This window comes from Aspergillus pseudodeflectus (assembly GCF_044049435.1).
Source record: "Aspergillus pseudodeflectus strain CBS 756.74 chromosome Unknown BJX68scaffold_3, whole genome shotgun sequence".
NCBI lineage: Eukaryota > Fungi > Ascomycota > Eurotiomycetes > Eurotiales > Aspergillaceae > Aspergillus > Aspergillus pseudodeflectus.
In genome coordinates, this window is record NW_027263779.1 from 146381 (window position 1) to 161331 (window position 14951).

Genomic DNA, 14951 nt, shown 5'->3' on the forward strand with positions numbered 1-14951 from the left:
GGTACCTTGCACTCGCCCATTGTCAACAATATCTAAGAACGCCGCTCTACAGCAACTACCGAAAATCCTTATTCTCCTTGTCAGTAATACCCTCAAGGCCCTGGTCCACACCAGCCGGTCCATGAAGCCTATTCCGCCTTATATTTTACCTGGCAAGCTGAACGCGAAGCAACTGCGCCAGTACAAAACAGGCCGCCATGCAGATCATGACGCGCATAAACGCCGGATTATATTGCGGTGCGTCGCCCCTGACACAGATTGGTTAGCATGTTGTAGGTAGGTAAGGATGTAGGGCGCAGCGTACTAATCCAATAAGAGAGGCCCGGTGATATTTCCTAGACAGTAGCCGATGAAGATACCAGCCGAATACGTTGTCTCCTTCGAGTAGCCCTCCAACGTTGGGTGTAGACGCCGGCGAGGCGGCCGGCTATATTGAGCGAATGGAGCTGCCAGCTGTGCAGAGTCCGTCGAGCGGTCGACACACACCTGAACTTTCATAGGCGACGTGATGGATCGATTTGACTTTAATGGTTACATCTATCGTAGGTTTATAGAGTCGCTGAGAGACCAATCAATCCGAAGGGGGCTCTCGCACCGGAGGGAATGCTATGAACGAAGTGAAAAAAAATCATAGATGGAATCTGAATAGACTGCAGCAAATGAATAAACAGCCGAAGTTGGTTGCCAAATCAGGTAGTCATAGGGTTAAGAGGGACATTCCCCCCCTCTTCGATCTGTCCACACTCTAGCTGTCGGCACACTTATCCAACCTTGTCAGACCACACAACCAGAATCTAGGGCATATCACCCCGAATATCTTCCCACACTGGATGGTCGCAGGCGGCAAGAGCGACCCATCTCCATGCTTTTCCGCCGGATGCAGCTATGGTGTCTGGGATACGATGAATCGTTGGGAGGACTTGCGTCACAAAGCTACAGTACCAAGGGATTTCACATTTCAGATGTGAAGAGCAGAACGTTGGGTTTGTCTTGCTGCATGAGATATCAAATTCAAATTTGGTTTCGGACAGACTGCAGTATTGTACGCAGTGATCAACCACTTGGATACTTGGATAACTATTGACATCTTCCTCCAGTTGATATCTCATTTAATGGAGGAGCCAATGATGGGGCCTATGGCTGGCCCGCCGTTACTACACTTGCTGCTGACAGTAGCTCTCTGAGGAACGCTGATAGCTTCGCAGTCTATGTTTCTGGTAAGTCCTTCTATAGGATATCTCGATGGCTTTATCGAGTGCTAATTCGCGACATGAACAGCAATGCTTATGGATAAAAACGACTGGCATACAGGAATTTCCCGTACTTACGAGGATATCAACAAAAAAAATCGAATGATCAAGGAGTAGTTCGCTGGGGGTTGCAAACCAATGAAGTGGATCCAGGAACACTGATAATAAATGGAGCTTGGACCTGGTGTGAGGGCCATGTACCTAGTCGTTCGTTACAGGAAGACATAGATCCTAGGGCGTTTGAATCTCGAAAATCCGCAAGATTATCAACAGCTGATATGTGGGAAAGTATGACTGAAAAGGAAAAATTATGCTAGTAATGCGTCGACATCGGGAGAAGGATTATGCTGCTCTTGAGTCCAATTGAGCACACCATGACTGACACTGCGATACCCTTTACCAAATTCCGGGGCCAGAGGATACTCTGTCTGAAGGCCATAGCCCAGCTGAGTGCATCGTCTGTTCAAACATACTATCTTCTGCAAGGTGCGAAAAGCTGCCCAATCTGCATGGGAGGTGAGTCGCATGTACTAGATTAGGCGCATTGCTCCCTCTCCACGCTGTATAAATATGGTTATGTATCAAGGCCTTGTTCTTAGAGCCAAAGAACAGCCGCTCCCACTCCCCAACCTTGATATAGAGGCCGGCCAAGCAGCGTTCCGTTCGTACGTCCACGTACTGAAATGCCTCCTTGATTATCGATTCGCGCAGCGATGGTACAGCGCAAAAGTTAGGGGTGTTTAGTTCAAGATACTTGAGGCTTGGGAAGCGGGCCAATGCCTCGAGGTAGTCATAGGGCTGAGATATATTAGTATTGCTTTTTCCAGTTTGTCAATTTTACATACAGTTGGGTCCTTGAAGAGTAGGTCAAGACCTAGCCTCTCAACCTGTGCGAGTCCGTTCGCCAACTGAACTATCTCCTCGAGTGAAAAGACGCAAATTTTGCCTTCTGATCGTGGGTGGATGCTTGCCATGCTGCTTGTCTGTCGAAACCGAAGTTGCCGGAGGTGATTCCCATGATGACGAATTACAGAAGTAAGTACTTCCTTAGGAAGATCATTGCTAGTGAAGCACTGTAAATTAGTGATAGATTGTAAGAAGCAATCTAGTATAGCAAGAAAGTCACCATGGCTTCTTAGGACGTCTGGGTCGCTGATAACACGGCTTGCAAATGATTTCAAACCAGGTACGAAGCCAGAAAGAGCCTTTAGTAGCACTGATATCTGCAGATACCCGTCCAGTCGCAGGTGTTGAATGTCACACTCTGTAATACACCGTGCCCATGCAATTGCCTGCTCTTCATCAAATGTAAAGTTGGCAAGCGAGAGTATCCGAAGGGAACGTGGCAGCTTGGAGTCGGCGTCTAAGCGAAAGGTAGGGCTTATAGGAGTACTATTATCCCTCCAGTACCGATTGGCAACTTGCTTTAATATCAATCGCTCTAGTTTAGGCAGGGAGAGGATAACCTTTCCAAGCTCGTTGGTAATATGTTCTTGGAGAGCTGGGGTGCAAGTTATGCTAAGCGATTTAATATAAAAGGCGCCGATAAGTAGAGATTCGCCGATAATTGCTTGTGGTGAGCCTTCATAGTAAATCTGTGGTGGGAATTGTCTGCCATGAAGGATCTGAACCAGCTGTGAAGGGAATGGGATACCACGCCATCTGCCTGTATTAGCGTTCAAATATAAACATAGCCTCATTATTCCGTACCTAATAGTGTCTAGGTTTCTCAGGTTCTCCACAAGCCGCTGAATTGGCTGGCTATGGTTTTCTTCTTCATAGCCGAGTCCATAGGATATAACGAGTATCCGGACATGATGGAAAACCGTCTGGCCAACATTCGACTTGATAAATGGATGGGGTGTGCGATTGTCTTGGGATTCGTCTATACGAGGCCCAAGGCTGCTTCCAGGGGTTTCTGATAGGAAGTAGGGGAGCGGTCGTGCAGGGCGTTCGGTTTGGAATCGAAAGGCCTGAGGGCGTTTGGTTAGAGGGAAGTGGATACGAACTGTACTAAATAGTACTGGAGACACAATGTGATGGAAAAAGCGACATGATAAGTTCAGCGAATGAAGTGTTCCCCAGAAATCCCACCGGAGCTTGCCTCACACAACAACTATGGTCAGCTGCAAGGTGCCTTGGACGGAATGGAGGGAGAACCTACAATGTCAATGATCATAGCCCAAATTTCAGTAGGACAGAGGTTGAGCAGATTGTCGCTGCTCTTCGCAGAAGACATGGTGAGAACTGGTTGGCGACGCAAATAGCAGTCCCTGGAAGACGAGCCGGAGAATTCCCGTGGTACAAGAAACGCGCACCGGGTTGAGACCGAGATCACATGCTACTGCATAAAATACCCCTTATCAGTATTTAATGTAAGGGATCGTACCGAGTTCTCAAAGTCTGTATAGAATCAGTACAGACAGTATAAATACTGTTAACAGTCTTGCTCGACTCATTCTCGCCACTGACCGGTTGCTAGAGTTACATTTGGTTCGCTTAGGGTCCGGCATGAGCTGTCTCACGAAGGGACTCAACAGTGGGAAAAGACAAAAACTAGCTCAGCAGGAGCACGGATCAAACCACGGATAATCTCGCTTTGAGGGGGTGGCAGCACGGTCGGACGCATCCGTGGATCTAGCCGCAGGGTCCGATTTCGCTCCCAGGTCACTGTGAGCATTCAGGAAGACTACTGTAAGACATCGCATTAAGTGGCTGGAAAAAAAGGGCCATGAGTTCTCGCGCATGAACAGGAGTCGGGTCCACGGATTCTGCCAAACGGTGCCAACAGGACTCGAGCAACCATGTACATACGACTTCTCCCAAAAGCGCTATAATAAATGGGGTGAACCGGTTGCAGGAGTTTAAAGCACTGAAACATCTCGTCCGCCTCATGTATGCTGGTGACTGTCATAGGGACCTAATTGGTAAGACCCCCTGCCCCTCGGGGAGTTCTTGTGCTTCTCCGCTCCCCAAACCCCAGCGCCTGGCTCTAGGCTCGGGCTTTCTTTTTTGGCCTCTTCGGGGCGGTTAAGGTGGCCGCGGCCCTGGGACAGAGTAAACTGACCTTACTAGTACCGTCGCCACACCATGAGATCATCAGGGCTGAATACTACTTTCTTCGTGCAAGACTTGGTTATACCAACTCTTCTACCACTCCACAACCGACAGCTGTAGTTGTGGCTCGACGGTTACCAGACCGGGATTTGCGAAGGCCGAAATGGCAATGGCGACAGTTGCTCAACTTATCTGTTAGGTTTTTTTTTATTTCGGAGCCGCACTTTTGACGACCCGCAATGATCCGAACCCATTTCGGATTCGACGAACAACCACTCAGGTTCCAACTAATTAGTCCACAAGGGGTCTTGGCCTATTCCCGTTCGGCGGGTTCATGCCTGGTATAGCAAGAGACAGTGTGGTGTGGGAGGGAGAGTTTCTGTCACCCTCCGTGATCGATTACTTCTGTATGAATGCTTGATATGCTACCATAAGATCACCGGCTTGACTGTTTGACCACTCTGCATATCGCGAATCGCAACCTCAAAGTCCTCGGCCGGATAGAACTTGACCATCTTCTCCAGCGGCAGCTTCCCTTCCTTCGCCCAAGTAATCAACTTTGGGATAAACTCTCGAGGAACAACATCCCCCTCAACAACGCCAATAAACTGCTTCCCCGAAACCATAAACTCATGAATCGGAATCGTCAGCGTCCCCGTCTCCGGCGCCGTTCCAACCTGCAGGACCTTGCCCTTGAACGCCGTCATCTTTACCCCCTCCGCAATCAGCGCCGGAACACCCGTCGTATCGAGTGTGATATTCGTCCCGAGACCACTGGTCACAGCCTTGAGAGCCTCCGTGACATCGCTTAGATTCGCCCCCGGGTCAACTCGAACAACATGCGTAGCCCCCAACTCCTTGGCAAGTGCCAATCTTGACTGATGGCGATCGATGCCGATGATCTGGGCACATCCTGCAATCCTCGCGCCCATAACGGCACTCAATCCCACACCTCCGAGCCCAATAACGGCAACGCGATCGGTTGGCCCAGCACGCGCAGCATTGATAATCGCTCCACTCCCCGTCTGAATCCCACATCCCAACGGGGAAAGCAGCGCAAGGTCCTTTTTTGAGCTCACAAGACCCGAAACGTTCACGATGGAATCCTCGCGGACGATCGAGACACTTGCGAAGCTGGATTGTCCGAAGAACTTGCCGTAGATTTCCGGAGTTGATGAATCCGACTGGGCCGGTGTCCGTGTGGATAGTGATGCGAGTGATTTGAAGACGAAATTCTCTGGAACCACCTCGAAATTAATCGCGTTGAAATTGAAACAGTGTGCCGGGTGGCCCCTCTCGCACGGCTCGCACGATTTACACGCGGAGAAGGACATGATGACTGGATCGCCGACGTTCGCTACAGTGACCCCAGGTCCAATCTCACGAACATATCCAGCCCCTGTTGACCACATCAGCAAAAGCCACACTAATTGAGATCTTCTCGTACGAGGCGAGGAGAGGAAAGGATGAATGAATACGTACCCTCATGGCCCATAACGCGCGGATAATGCACGCCAAACCCGGACTCGGCCCCCGCAAAATGCAAATCAGTCTGGCATATACCCGACGCGATGATGTCGACAAGGAGTTCTTTTTCACGGAGCGGGCGCAGCGTGACGGGGTGCAGTTTCCAGCCGCCGGCGCTGTGCGGGGCGTAGGAGATTAGGGCGCGTTGCTGTGCTGGAGATGGCATTGTAGGAGGGGTGTTGTAGACTGCTGGAGGGGATGTGTGAGAGGATCTCAAGATGTTGAGCTAAGTTGGAGGTTGATATGTGTGGTGGGCACGACTTTTCGTCGGTTGCTGAGGACGGGATTTCGAGCAGGCCAGGCGGAGGTTGCGGGGGTTGAGGTGGGGCATGGCGGCGAATGTGGGAGAGGTCCGTAAATCCGGGACTGTGCCGGTGGGATAGAGGTTACCGATGATGTCAATTGTTTTATATCTCATACTGTCGATGAGAGATGCTGGGGAGAAGTCCGCATGTCCCATCCCTCTCCAATCTCGCGGTGCGTGGCTCGAAAAGTCCACGGTATAGCTACAAGTAACCATGTTCAAAAAATATATTGATGTATTACGAGAGAATAAAGACATGAAGCCATGAATAGTCGTCTATCTCTACCGTGTCGCTGCATTAGACCTCTCTGTCATTGATCAATAAAAGAGTATATCGCAGGGGCCATGGATGAACGACCGCAACTGAAAATAAACCTTACAAACTAAGCTACACCCCTCAAAGCCTTGCCCTGCTCGACTGGCGACACAACCCACTGCTTCGTCTCGGGATCCAAATTCTCCTTCTCAGCCGCCTCCCACTCCCTCCGCACCATCTCCGCCCTCTCCCTCGACCTGGGCGTAATCCTCGCCGGGAACTCCTCAGGCATACACACAAACCCTTGCGTAAGCCGATCTTTATCCGGAATGATCTCGTTCCCACTCTCATCGAGCGCAGGTCGGATATCAAATGCCCACAGGATCCTCGACATACCGAGGAAGAGACTGCGCTCGGCTACGTGGATCCCAGGACAGATGCGACGACCGGCTCCAAAAGTGAATGCATCTCGCTTCGAGGCATCCGGGTTCGCGGCAGCGTCTCCGAGACTCTGTTTATCGTCTTTGTACCGGTCCGGGTTGAATTCACGGGGACTCTGATGGCGCTTGGGATCCATGTGGATTCCCCAGACGTTATTCATGACACCCGCGCCCTTGGGAATAAAGTAGCCCATGTATTCGTCATCCTGGGTTACGGCATGAGGGACAGCACCGAGGATCGTCGTTGGCATCCAGCGGAGAGATTCTTTCATACAGGCGCGGATGTACTGGAGGTTCGGTAGATCGTCCATGACAGGGAGCCGATCGGGTCCGATCACGCGATCGATTTCTTCCTGCGCTTTGCGCTGCACGTCTGGGAATAGGAGCATCGCCTGTACGAATGCGTATAGCGTACTAGAGGTCGTGTCGGAGCCGGCTTCGAGCAATGTGCCTGAGATATAGGATGCTTGGTCGTCGCTGAAGCCATCGCGCTTCTGGGCTTCGTACATGCCGATGCAGAAGCAGGGTTTGATGTTATTGTTTCGGATATCCTCTTTGGCCTTGAGCCAGTGGCCCTTGTACAGTGCTTTTTCGTGCTTGTGTAGCTCCCTGGCTTTATTCTGCGTGGGAAGCACAAAGGCAGGGAGTCTGCGCAGCAGAGGGAAGAAGTCGATGAATGCCGCGGCGCCGGTCTGGTTGATCTCTGCAAACTCGGAGAAGCCGTCGAAGAGTTGCTTCATTTTTTCGTCTTCGTATGTTGGCGTGCGCCAGCCAAAGACCATGGTTGTGGTGAGGGCGTTGGAGTAGCGTCGGATGTGTTTGAGGAAGTCGTCTGGTTGTGTAAGGAACTCGTAGAGCATCTGCTTGTTTTCGAGCATTTGGTAGGGGACGTAGTTTTTGGATGTTACGACGTTGAGCAGGCCGTGGACCATTTTGCGGAACTGTCCTGTCAGCATCCTTCAAATAATGGATAGGATCGTGTTCACATACCGTGCGCCATGTAGGTCCATATCCCTGTGCTGTGGTTAGCGAACGTCACGCAAATATGGACAAGGTGAGGTACCATCATCAACAGGCGAAGCCCGCCACTGCACAGGACTTGGCCAATATACATCTCTTGTCGATCAGAGTATATTCCACTGCGTCTGTCAAGTAGTTCTTTGACTGCCTCGTCACTGGACAGGACGATCAGGCATTGGGTTCCCAGCATGAGACTATAAACTGGGCCATATTCGCGGGCCCATTTCTCAAACTGAAGGTGCGCATCGCGGGTGGGCATCTATCCGGGAATAAGAGTATGTCGGATGGGTGTGAAGAAGACACGCTACCTGATGGATGTTTCCTAGGAGGGGTAGGGTGGGAGGGCCCGGAGGATAGTTCTTCGGGCGACGACCGATGAGGAGCAGGCGGGTAACGATGGCCAGCGCCGCAACAATGGCGGCAATCGAGGAAATGGAGGGCATTGCAGAAGAAAGTTTGAAGTTTTGAACGGCGATGGAGAGCCGACGGAAGTGTCAGAACATTTGCAACGGACCGGGTCAAGACCTTGCTTAAGTAGGTCAGGCAAGCCCTACGAGATTCTTGCAACTCTCGTGAGGAACTGGTGTTTTACCCCGATCTGCAGTTCATACCCCGGGAGGGGAAGGAGGAGTCGGAGTTGGGGGTGGGAGACATTCGGAGGCGGAGCGGAGGTGGGATGGCCAGCTCTATGGTTGCAGATCAGGAAATCCAGAAAGCCCAACTGCCAGAATGGTACGTCCTCCACGACTCAGTCGTTCCGTCCTTGAATATAACCTGGAGTTGAGGAAGGAGCGACCACCCGTACTCATTACAATCCCAATCAGAAGGCGCGTCTCCGGGTCCGGCGGCTGGATCGCTCTTTCCTTATATTGATACACCATAAATTATTAGAGAAGGAGCGACCGTATCGTTGGTTGTCGTATCTCGTACTTAACCTGCAATGCGAAAGTCCGACAAGCTGAGGATCAAGTCGTTGACTTGCCGCATGCTGGTCTGATCATACTTGTTCAGTATCGAATCCAGGGGTCCATCCTCGAGTCGCTCCAACTCATTCTGTCTTCCTTCATCTAAAGCCTCGGTGGTGTTTCGCGCAGTGAGCATATCCGTCATCAGGTTAGCCAGTAACCAGTACTCCGGGCAGTAGCTGCAGAACCCAACGCGTTTCCACATAGTGTCTGGCTGTAAATTGTCGTGGTCGACAGTAACATGAGGCGACATCCCTGGTACCAGGCTTGCTGTGAACTGTTGCCAGATGCTCTTCCAGTTGTTTAGGGCGTTGTGGATGGGAGGTAGAAGTTGTAAGCTGTCCCACGAATTCCGGTATTGGAAAATCAGCGAGTGGATAGCTATCAAAGTATCAGTAAAAATATTCAGAAGAGCCGCAAGACAAGTGACTCACCTGATGCCAACACGAATAGATTCAATGGTCCGAGAGAGGCCAGTCCATCACGAGCACTGATTGCAAGATTATTTTTGCACAGCGTCTGAAAAGCGCTGCACAACGAGACCTTCCAGTACGAACTCTGAGGGGGCAGGAACAATTGTAATTTCTCAAAGCACTCATCGCCGGTAAGCGCCTGAAAGCAAGCCTCCGGTACAGCAGTGCTCATCTTCATCTCCTTGATGACCATTCGAGGAGGGAGATTGTTGAAGATGATGAAGGCTGTATCTAGGAGAAATATCCACGTGAGGAGTCTACGGGGCGTTAGTGAGACGATCCAGAGGATGGCTTGGTTTGTTCATACCTGACGAGTTCCTCTCGAACAGCAAAGTCCATCCAGTCGAATTCATGTCTCTGTTGTCGAGAGTACTGTGTGTGCCGTGCCATGGGAATCCCGACATCACGGGCGGTCTGCACGAGAATCAGCATTGAATCAGGAAGAGAACGTGAAAGGCTTACCGAGACAAGAGTCGCGAACCGATTGCGACGCACCCTTCTCTTACTTGCATCATCGCCCTCCCAAGTCTGATAGAGACAGACCATGTAAGCGGCTTGAAGGGACTGTATCTTGTGGCGGTGGCGGCCTATGGCAGTAGAAGAGGAGATTGCGAGGTCACTGTTGAAGTCTTGGTCAATAAAGACCAATTCCTCCACGCAGTTGAACCACATCCTGGCATTATCATTGTCTGCCGGCAGCGGCGAGACACAGGCACCTAGAGAAAGAATCAATCGACGTTGCAGTTGACGCTTGAGACATTCTTACCAATCAGAGCCATGGTAGCCAGGACAGAGGGTTTTGCAGTCAAAAGTTCAAAACTAGGCCGATGGACAAAGTTGACATTTGGATGCCAAATGGACCAGTACAGCTGAAGAAACTTTCGCAGACTTGCGGGAGAGAAAAACTGGAGACACATTTGCTCGAGCACAGGAGACCAATCCAGTGTAACAGCACTGTTGCGCGGCTTGATCATGACCACCTCCTTCACGAGGAGTAGGATTTGATGGGTCTTCAGGGACAAAGGGTCGTCAATCCAGCTGGCCGGTAGACTCTCGGTGAGACTGAGCTGCTGGCCTGATCCGAGCGAAGAATCGAGCGGTCGCATTGCTCTGAGATGCAAAGAGGAGATAACTTGGTGTCTTTGTGCCTCAGTCCCACAGTCGAAACTCGCGACAAACCCAGTGTTGCTGGTGAACTTGTCCAGGAAACGGAGCGAGCGGAGGGAGTCGGTATCTAGAACCGGAGGCGTTCGGAGAGTCTCGCCTCCCGCAGTCATGGCTAAAAAGTCCTGCCAGCTCAGACTGGAATAGTCGACCAGATCGGGAAAGAACGACCCTGGAACTGCCGGGGGCATCGTCGTCGTCGGCACCGGAGGGTCGAGGAAACTTCCGAAATCCAAGTCGAGGCCAATTCCTCCCAGATCATCAACTATCGGCCTTTCACTAGGCTGCCTACTGGAAGAGCTCGTGGAGTAGCAGCATGCTACATCTTGACTTGTGCAGCGCTGGCATGGCTGGCGCGAATTACACGACTTCTTCAGTCGGATGCACCGATCACAGGAGCGCCTTCTTCCGGGGCAGCTGCTTTGGCTAGATTTCCGCCCAGAGCAAGTCCGGATATGTCGTCTGAGGACATCGGTTCGCTGGAATGTGCTGTCGCAGGTGCTGCACTGGTGAGGCCGGTTGGAGGTGTGGGAGGCAATGTGGCGTTGGAGGTGCTCCCTGCGCTTGTACTGCTTGGAGCAGATCGGACACTGGTAAGCTGTACTTTCCGAAGTACCTGGGGAGTGATCCATCTTGGTGGTTTGCTGACATGTATACAAACAGGAGCGAGTACCCATCGCGTGAAATGAAAATCCTACAAACCTGGAGACAGGTGAAGGTGCGGGGTTGCCCCACGTTGAGTCAGGTCGGCGAATCAGGATCGCTCCATATCAAACTTGGGGAAGATCTACAGTATCCCGTCAATACTCCGTACGGCCTAGCTAACTACCCGATGGCACCCCCTCTTTGTATTTTGACCTTAGAGGATTCTGCTCGCCTACATATTCTCTAAGCGATTTCGTTTGTATCTATCTGACCTAGACCATCGAAATTGCAACCTTCCAAAGAGCCACTGAAGTCCGCAGAGTATCAAGTTCCGAAATCGTCACCCGACTACTCAGCGGGAAGGAATGCTTCCCCCACTGATATACTCTGATTTAGGAAGGGGAAGCCAATCAGCTAGGACCTTAGAGATCGCTTCGTCGTAATCCCAGGCCCTTGGCGTTCTAGTCGGCAGTTGAATCTGAAGTTGAGACCTAAGAACGCTAAGCAAATACAGTATCCCGAGGTTTCCCCGAACGAACTTTCTGGACTTGCGGGGCCCAACTGCGGCGGATTGAGAATCGGATATGCGGATTCAGCATCGCACTTGATGGAGAGGGCGTCGGTCATTCCGTTCGCGCTCTAGCAGAGTGCAGTTACTGTCCTCTTCCGAGTCTCTAAGCTGCAATTCTGATGTTATCCTTCGCCTCCTGGCATAGAGCGGCTTTAGGGAACTGGGAGCGTAATCGGGGAATCGCGCACCTCATTTAATGATGGCTCCAGTAACGCATATATAATGTGTGGTTCCTAACACCGAGCTAAAATGGATAGTGGGGGAGGGTCTTTAGGTGGCCCGCAACATTGTGTTGGAGTACACACCAGATAAAAGCAAGGACGCGACTATATAAAGACGAGTAGATCGCCCTCAAATCTTTCCTGACCATCGCCATTGTTACCGGACACCCGTGTCTACCTTACACATTTGCGCCGCCCCCGTCAACAATCATGCGAGCTGCTGTCTTTCCCCTGACGTTTACTTCCTTGGCGGCCTTGGGCTTCTGTGCTCCGGCCGTCCTTGACGAGCGGGATCAGATGGCGACTCTCCCAATCTACAAAAACTCCTCGCACTGCATTGACCAGCGAGTGGACGACCTTGTCAGCCGCATGACACTCGAGGAGAAGGCTGGGCAAATGTTTCAAATCCAGCTCTACCAAGGCCCCAATGGTACCCTCGACACTGGCGACCCAGAATCAAACCGCAACAGCACCGAGGTCCTGCTCGGCGATATGTTGATGACCCACTTCAACTTGGTCGGTGACATCCTTGATGCCAAACAAGTTGCCGAGTTTACGAACCGCGTCCAGAAGCGTGCCGCCGAAACCAGGCTAGGCATTCCTGTCACGATATCTTCAGACCCAAGGCATCATTTCACTGAAAATGTTGGTACCGGCTTCATGGCAGGTGTCTTTTCCCAGTGGCCTGAAACCCTTGGCTTTGCTGCCCTGCGCGATCCTGACCTAGTCAAAACGTTTGCTACAATTGCCCGCGAGGAGTACGTTGCTGTTGGCCTTCGCGCGGCCCTTCACCCCCAAGTGGACGTTGCATCAGAGCCTCGGTGGTCGCGAATTAGCGGTACCTGGGGTGAAGATGCAGACCTAACCAGCGAGCTGATTGTTGCCTATATCAAGGGCTTGCAGGGTGAAAAGCTTGGCAAACACTCTGTGACCACCGTCACAAAGCACTTTCCTGGAGGTGGCCCTGCGGAAAATGGGGAAGATTCTCACTTCAACTACGGCAAGAATGCCACTTACCCGGGGAAGAACTTGGAGTACCATCTCAAGCCATTCCGCGCCGCAGTGGAGGCTGGTGCTCGCCAGATAATGCCATATTACGCCCGCCCTACTGGAACCAAGTATGATTCGGTTGGGGGATCATATAATAAAGGCCTTGTTACCGATTTGCTCCGCGGTGAGCTCGGCTTCGAGGGTATTGTGGTTACGGACTGGGGCTTGATTAGCGACTTTATTGCCCGTGGTCAAAGCCTGGAGGCGATAGCTTGGGGTGTGGAAGACCTTAGCCAGCCAGAGCGTATGGCTATGATTCTTGAGGCTGGGTGTGATCAGTTTGGTGGTGAGAAGATCCCTGAGATGCTCGTTCAACTTGTCAAGGATGGGATTATCTCCGAGGCTCGCCTTGACATATCGGTTCGCCGCCTGATGCGCGAAAAATTCATCCTTGGTCTTTTTGACAACCCTTACGTTGACCCTGAAGCTGCGGCCAAGATTGTTGGAAACCCCTACTTTACTCGCATTGCCAACGAGACGCAGCGTAGGTCATACACCCTTCTCACCAACAACAATAACATCCTCCCCTTGAATCCCAACACCAGGACAACAAAGTTTTATGTGGAAGGAATCACTTCGGCTCCGTTGGCGGAGCGAAACATCGAGACTGTGGATTCCCCCGAGGAGGCAGATTATGCTCTCCTCCGACTCGCTGCACCCTACAACGCTCACCCCGGGGGCTTCGCGGCAGGCTTCCATTCTGGTAGCCTCGAGTTCAACACGACAGAAAAGGCCCGGCAGGCAGCCATCTACAAGGCCGTCCCCACCATTGTTGACCTCAAGTTCGACCGCCCCGTTGCAATCCCTGAAATTGTGGACCAGGCTGCGGCTGTACTGGGCAGCTTTGGCAGTAGTTCAGACGCCTTTTTAGATGTTGTGTTTGGACACACCTGGCCCGAGGGCAAACTCCCTTATGACCTGCCACGCTCGATGGAGGCTGTCGAGGCCGCTATGGAGGACGTTCCGTTTGATACCAGGGATCCAGTCTTCAAGTTTGGCCATGGACTGCATTATCTTAGTCCTTGCGATGCTGATACGGCTGCGGGCCATTGCTCCAATTGATGTATTACACGACGCGGCTGCCCAAGTTTGACAGTATGGTTATAGGCAATACTACGCTTGTCTTCAGTAGGGAATACATTGCCTTTCCACGCACAGTCTTGTATGAATTAATCTTTCCTGCCAAGGTTGATCTTGAAGATGATAGTACAATTCTTATCTCCAAAGTCCAATGTACGTCTCCTGCCAATCAGAGTATCCTCGCTGTTCCCGTCAAGCAGTTCTCTGAGTGCGTCATCGTTGGACAGGACAATCAAACACTAGGTTCCCAGTATGACAGTGTAGACTGGGCCAGCCCTTTCTGGAGATGCGCGTTGACATCCCACAGACCTGGAAGACAATCTTGCCTGCGCAGGTGAACAATGCGGGTTGCCTCACTCTGATTCCGACGGGCGAATTTAGATCGCTTTATATCAAAAACTTGACTCTTCTCGACATTTGCCATTAACGGGTGCTGTCGGGTCCTCCATTTTATCCGAGTGTTATCTACTCAAGCAGATGGATGATAGATGACACGTCCCGTTATCCATCTACGCATACGAGACGGATCAGTCCCTTGAAGCAACCGATGACGCGTCAGTCGGATGGTCAGGTGTCCGATGCAGGCCAACAAATGCGAGTTAGATGGCGTGCAGGTGGACTCACTTCTGAAGAGACCATCTGAAACAAGGGCCGCCTTTGTTCGGGATGTGGATATTTTTAGTTTGGTCAATGCGCCTCAAACAAAGAGCCGCCAGGGTCTCAGGGACCTAACCTATCCATCCAATCCCGGCTGACACTGTTGTTTGGCGCATAAGGTCTTGCATGTGGAGCCTAATTCATGGGACTAGTGTTCAGCATAACTGGGTAAGCGCTACCGGGTGGCCAGCAAGTTGTTGAAAGACCGCAGTCATTATCGGGCGCGGATGGTCGTACAGGGTAGACAAAGAGTCGACCTTTGATATATATG

The 14951-nt window shown here is 51.5% G+C and overlaps 5 protein-coding genes across 5 annotated transcripts; 1 reads left to right on the plus strand and 4 right to left on the minus strand.

Annotated features, from left to right (window-relative positions):
• Window positions 1-145: 145 nt before the first annotated feature.
• BJX68DRAFT_261652 (uncharacterized protein) lies at window positions 146-3489 on the minus strand (the record flags this gene model as incomplete). The annotated part of the gene is made up of 5 exons (XM_071044199.1): window positions 146-248; window positions 1930-2048; window positions 2096-2912; window positions 2961-3223; window positions 3415-3489. 5 exons carry the CDS (start codon window positions 3487-3489, stop codon window positions 146-148), a joined length of 1377 nt encoding a protein of 458 aa, XP_070904141.1.
• A 1243-nt stretch (window positions 3490-4732) lies between these two features.
• On the minus strand, window positions 4733-6041 carry BJX68DRAFT_276607 (NAD(P)-dependent alcohol dehydrogenase; the record flags this gene model as incomplete). Its single annotated transcript, XM_071048141.1, has 2 exons — window positions 5790-6041; window positions 4733-5706 (listed from the first exon to the last, which is right to left on the minus strand). The coding sequence occupies exons 1-2, from the start codon at window positions 5998-6000 to the stop codon at window positions 4733-4735; spliced, it is 1185 nt and encodes a 394-aa protein (XP_070904142.1). The 5' UTR covers window positions 6001-6041.
• Window positions 6042-6521: 480 nt separating this feature from the next.
• BJX68DRAFT_261654 (cytochrome P450) lies at window positions 6522-8297 on the minus strand (the record flags this gene model as incomplete). Its single annotated transcript, XM_071044200.1, has 4 exons — window positions 6522-7775; window positions 7825-7848; window positions 7898-8113; window positions 8163-8297. 4 exons carry the CDS (start codon window positions 8295-8297, stop codon window positions 6522-6524), a joined length of 1629 nt encoding a protein of 542 aa, XP_070904143.1.
• Window positions 8298-8439: 142 nt separating this feature from the next.
• On the minus strand, window positions 8440-11133 carry BJX68DRAFT_276613 (putative C2H2 transcription factor; the record flags this gene model as incomplete). Its single annotated transcript, XM_071048142.1, has 6 exons — window positions 8440-9200; window positions 9254-9549; window positions 9600-9706; window positions 9755-10008; window positions 10059-11054; window positions 11118-11133. The coding sequence occupies 6 exons, from the start codon at window positions 11131-11133 to the stop codon at window positions 8785-8787; spliced, it is 2085 nt and encodes a 694-aa protein (XP_070904144.1). The 3' UTR covers window positions 8440-8784.
• Window positions 11134-12103: 970 nt separating this feature from the next.
• Window positions 12104-14005, plus strand: BJX68DRAFT_276615 (beta-glucosidase C; the record flags this gene model as incomplete). The annotated part of the gene is made up of 1 exon (XM_071048143.1): window positions 12104-14005. One exon carries the CDS (start codon window positions 12104-12106, stop codon window positions 14003-14005), a length of 1902 nt encoding a protein of 633 aa, XP_070904145.1.
• Window positions 14006-14951: the final 946 nt, after the last annotated feature.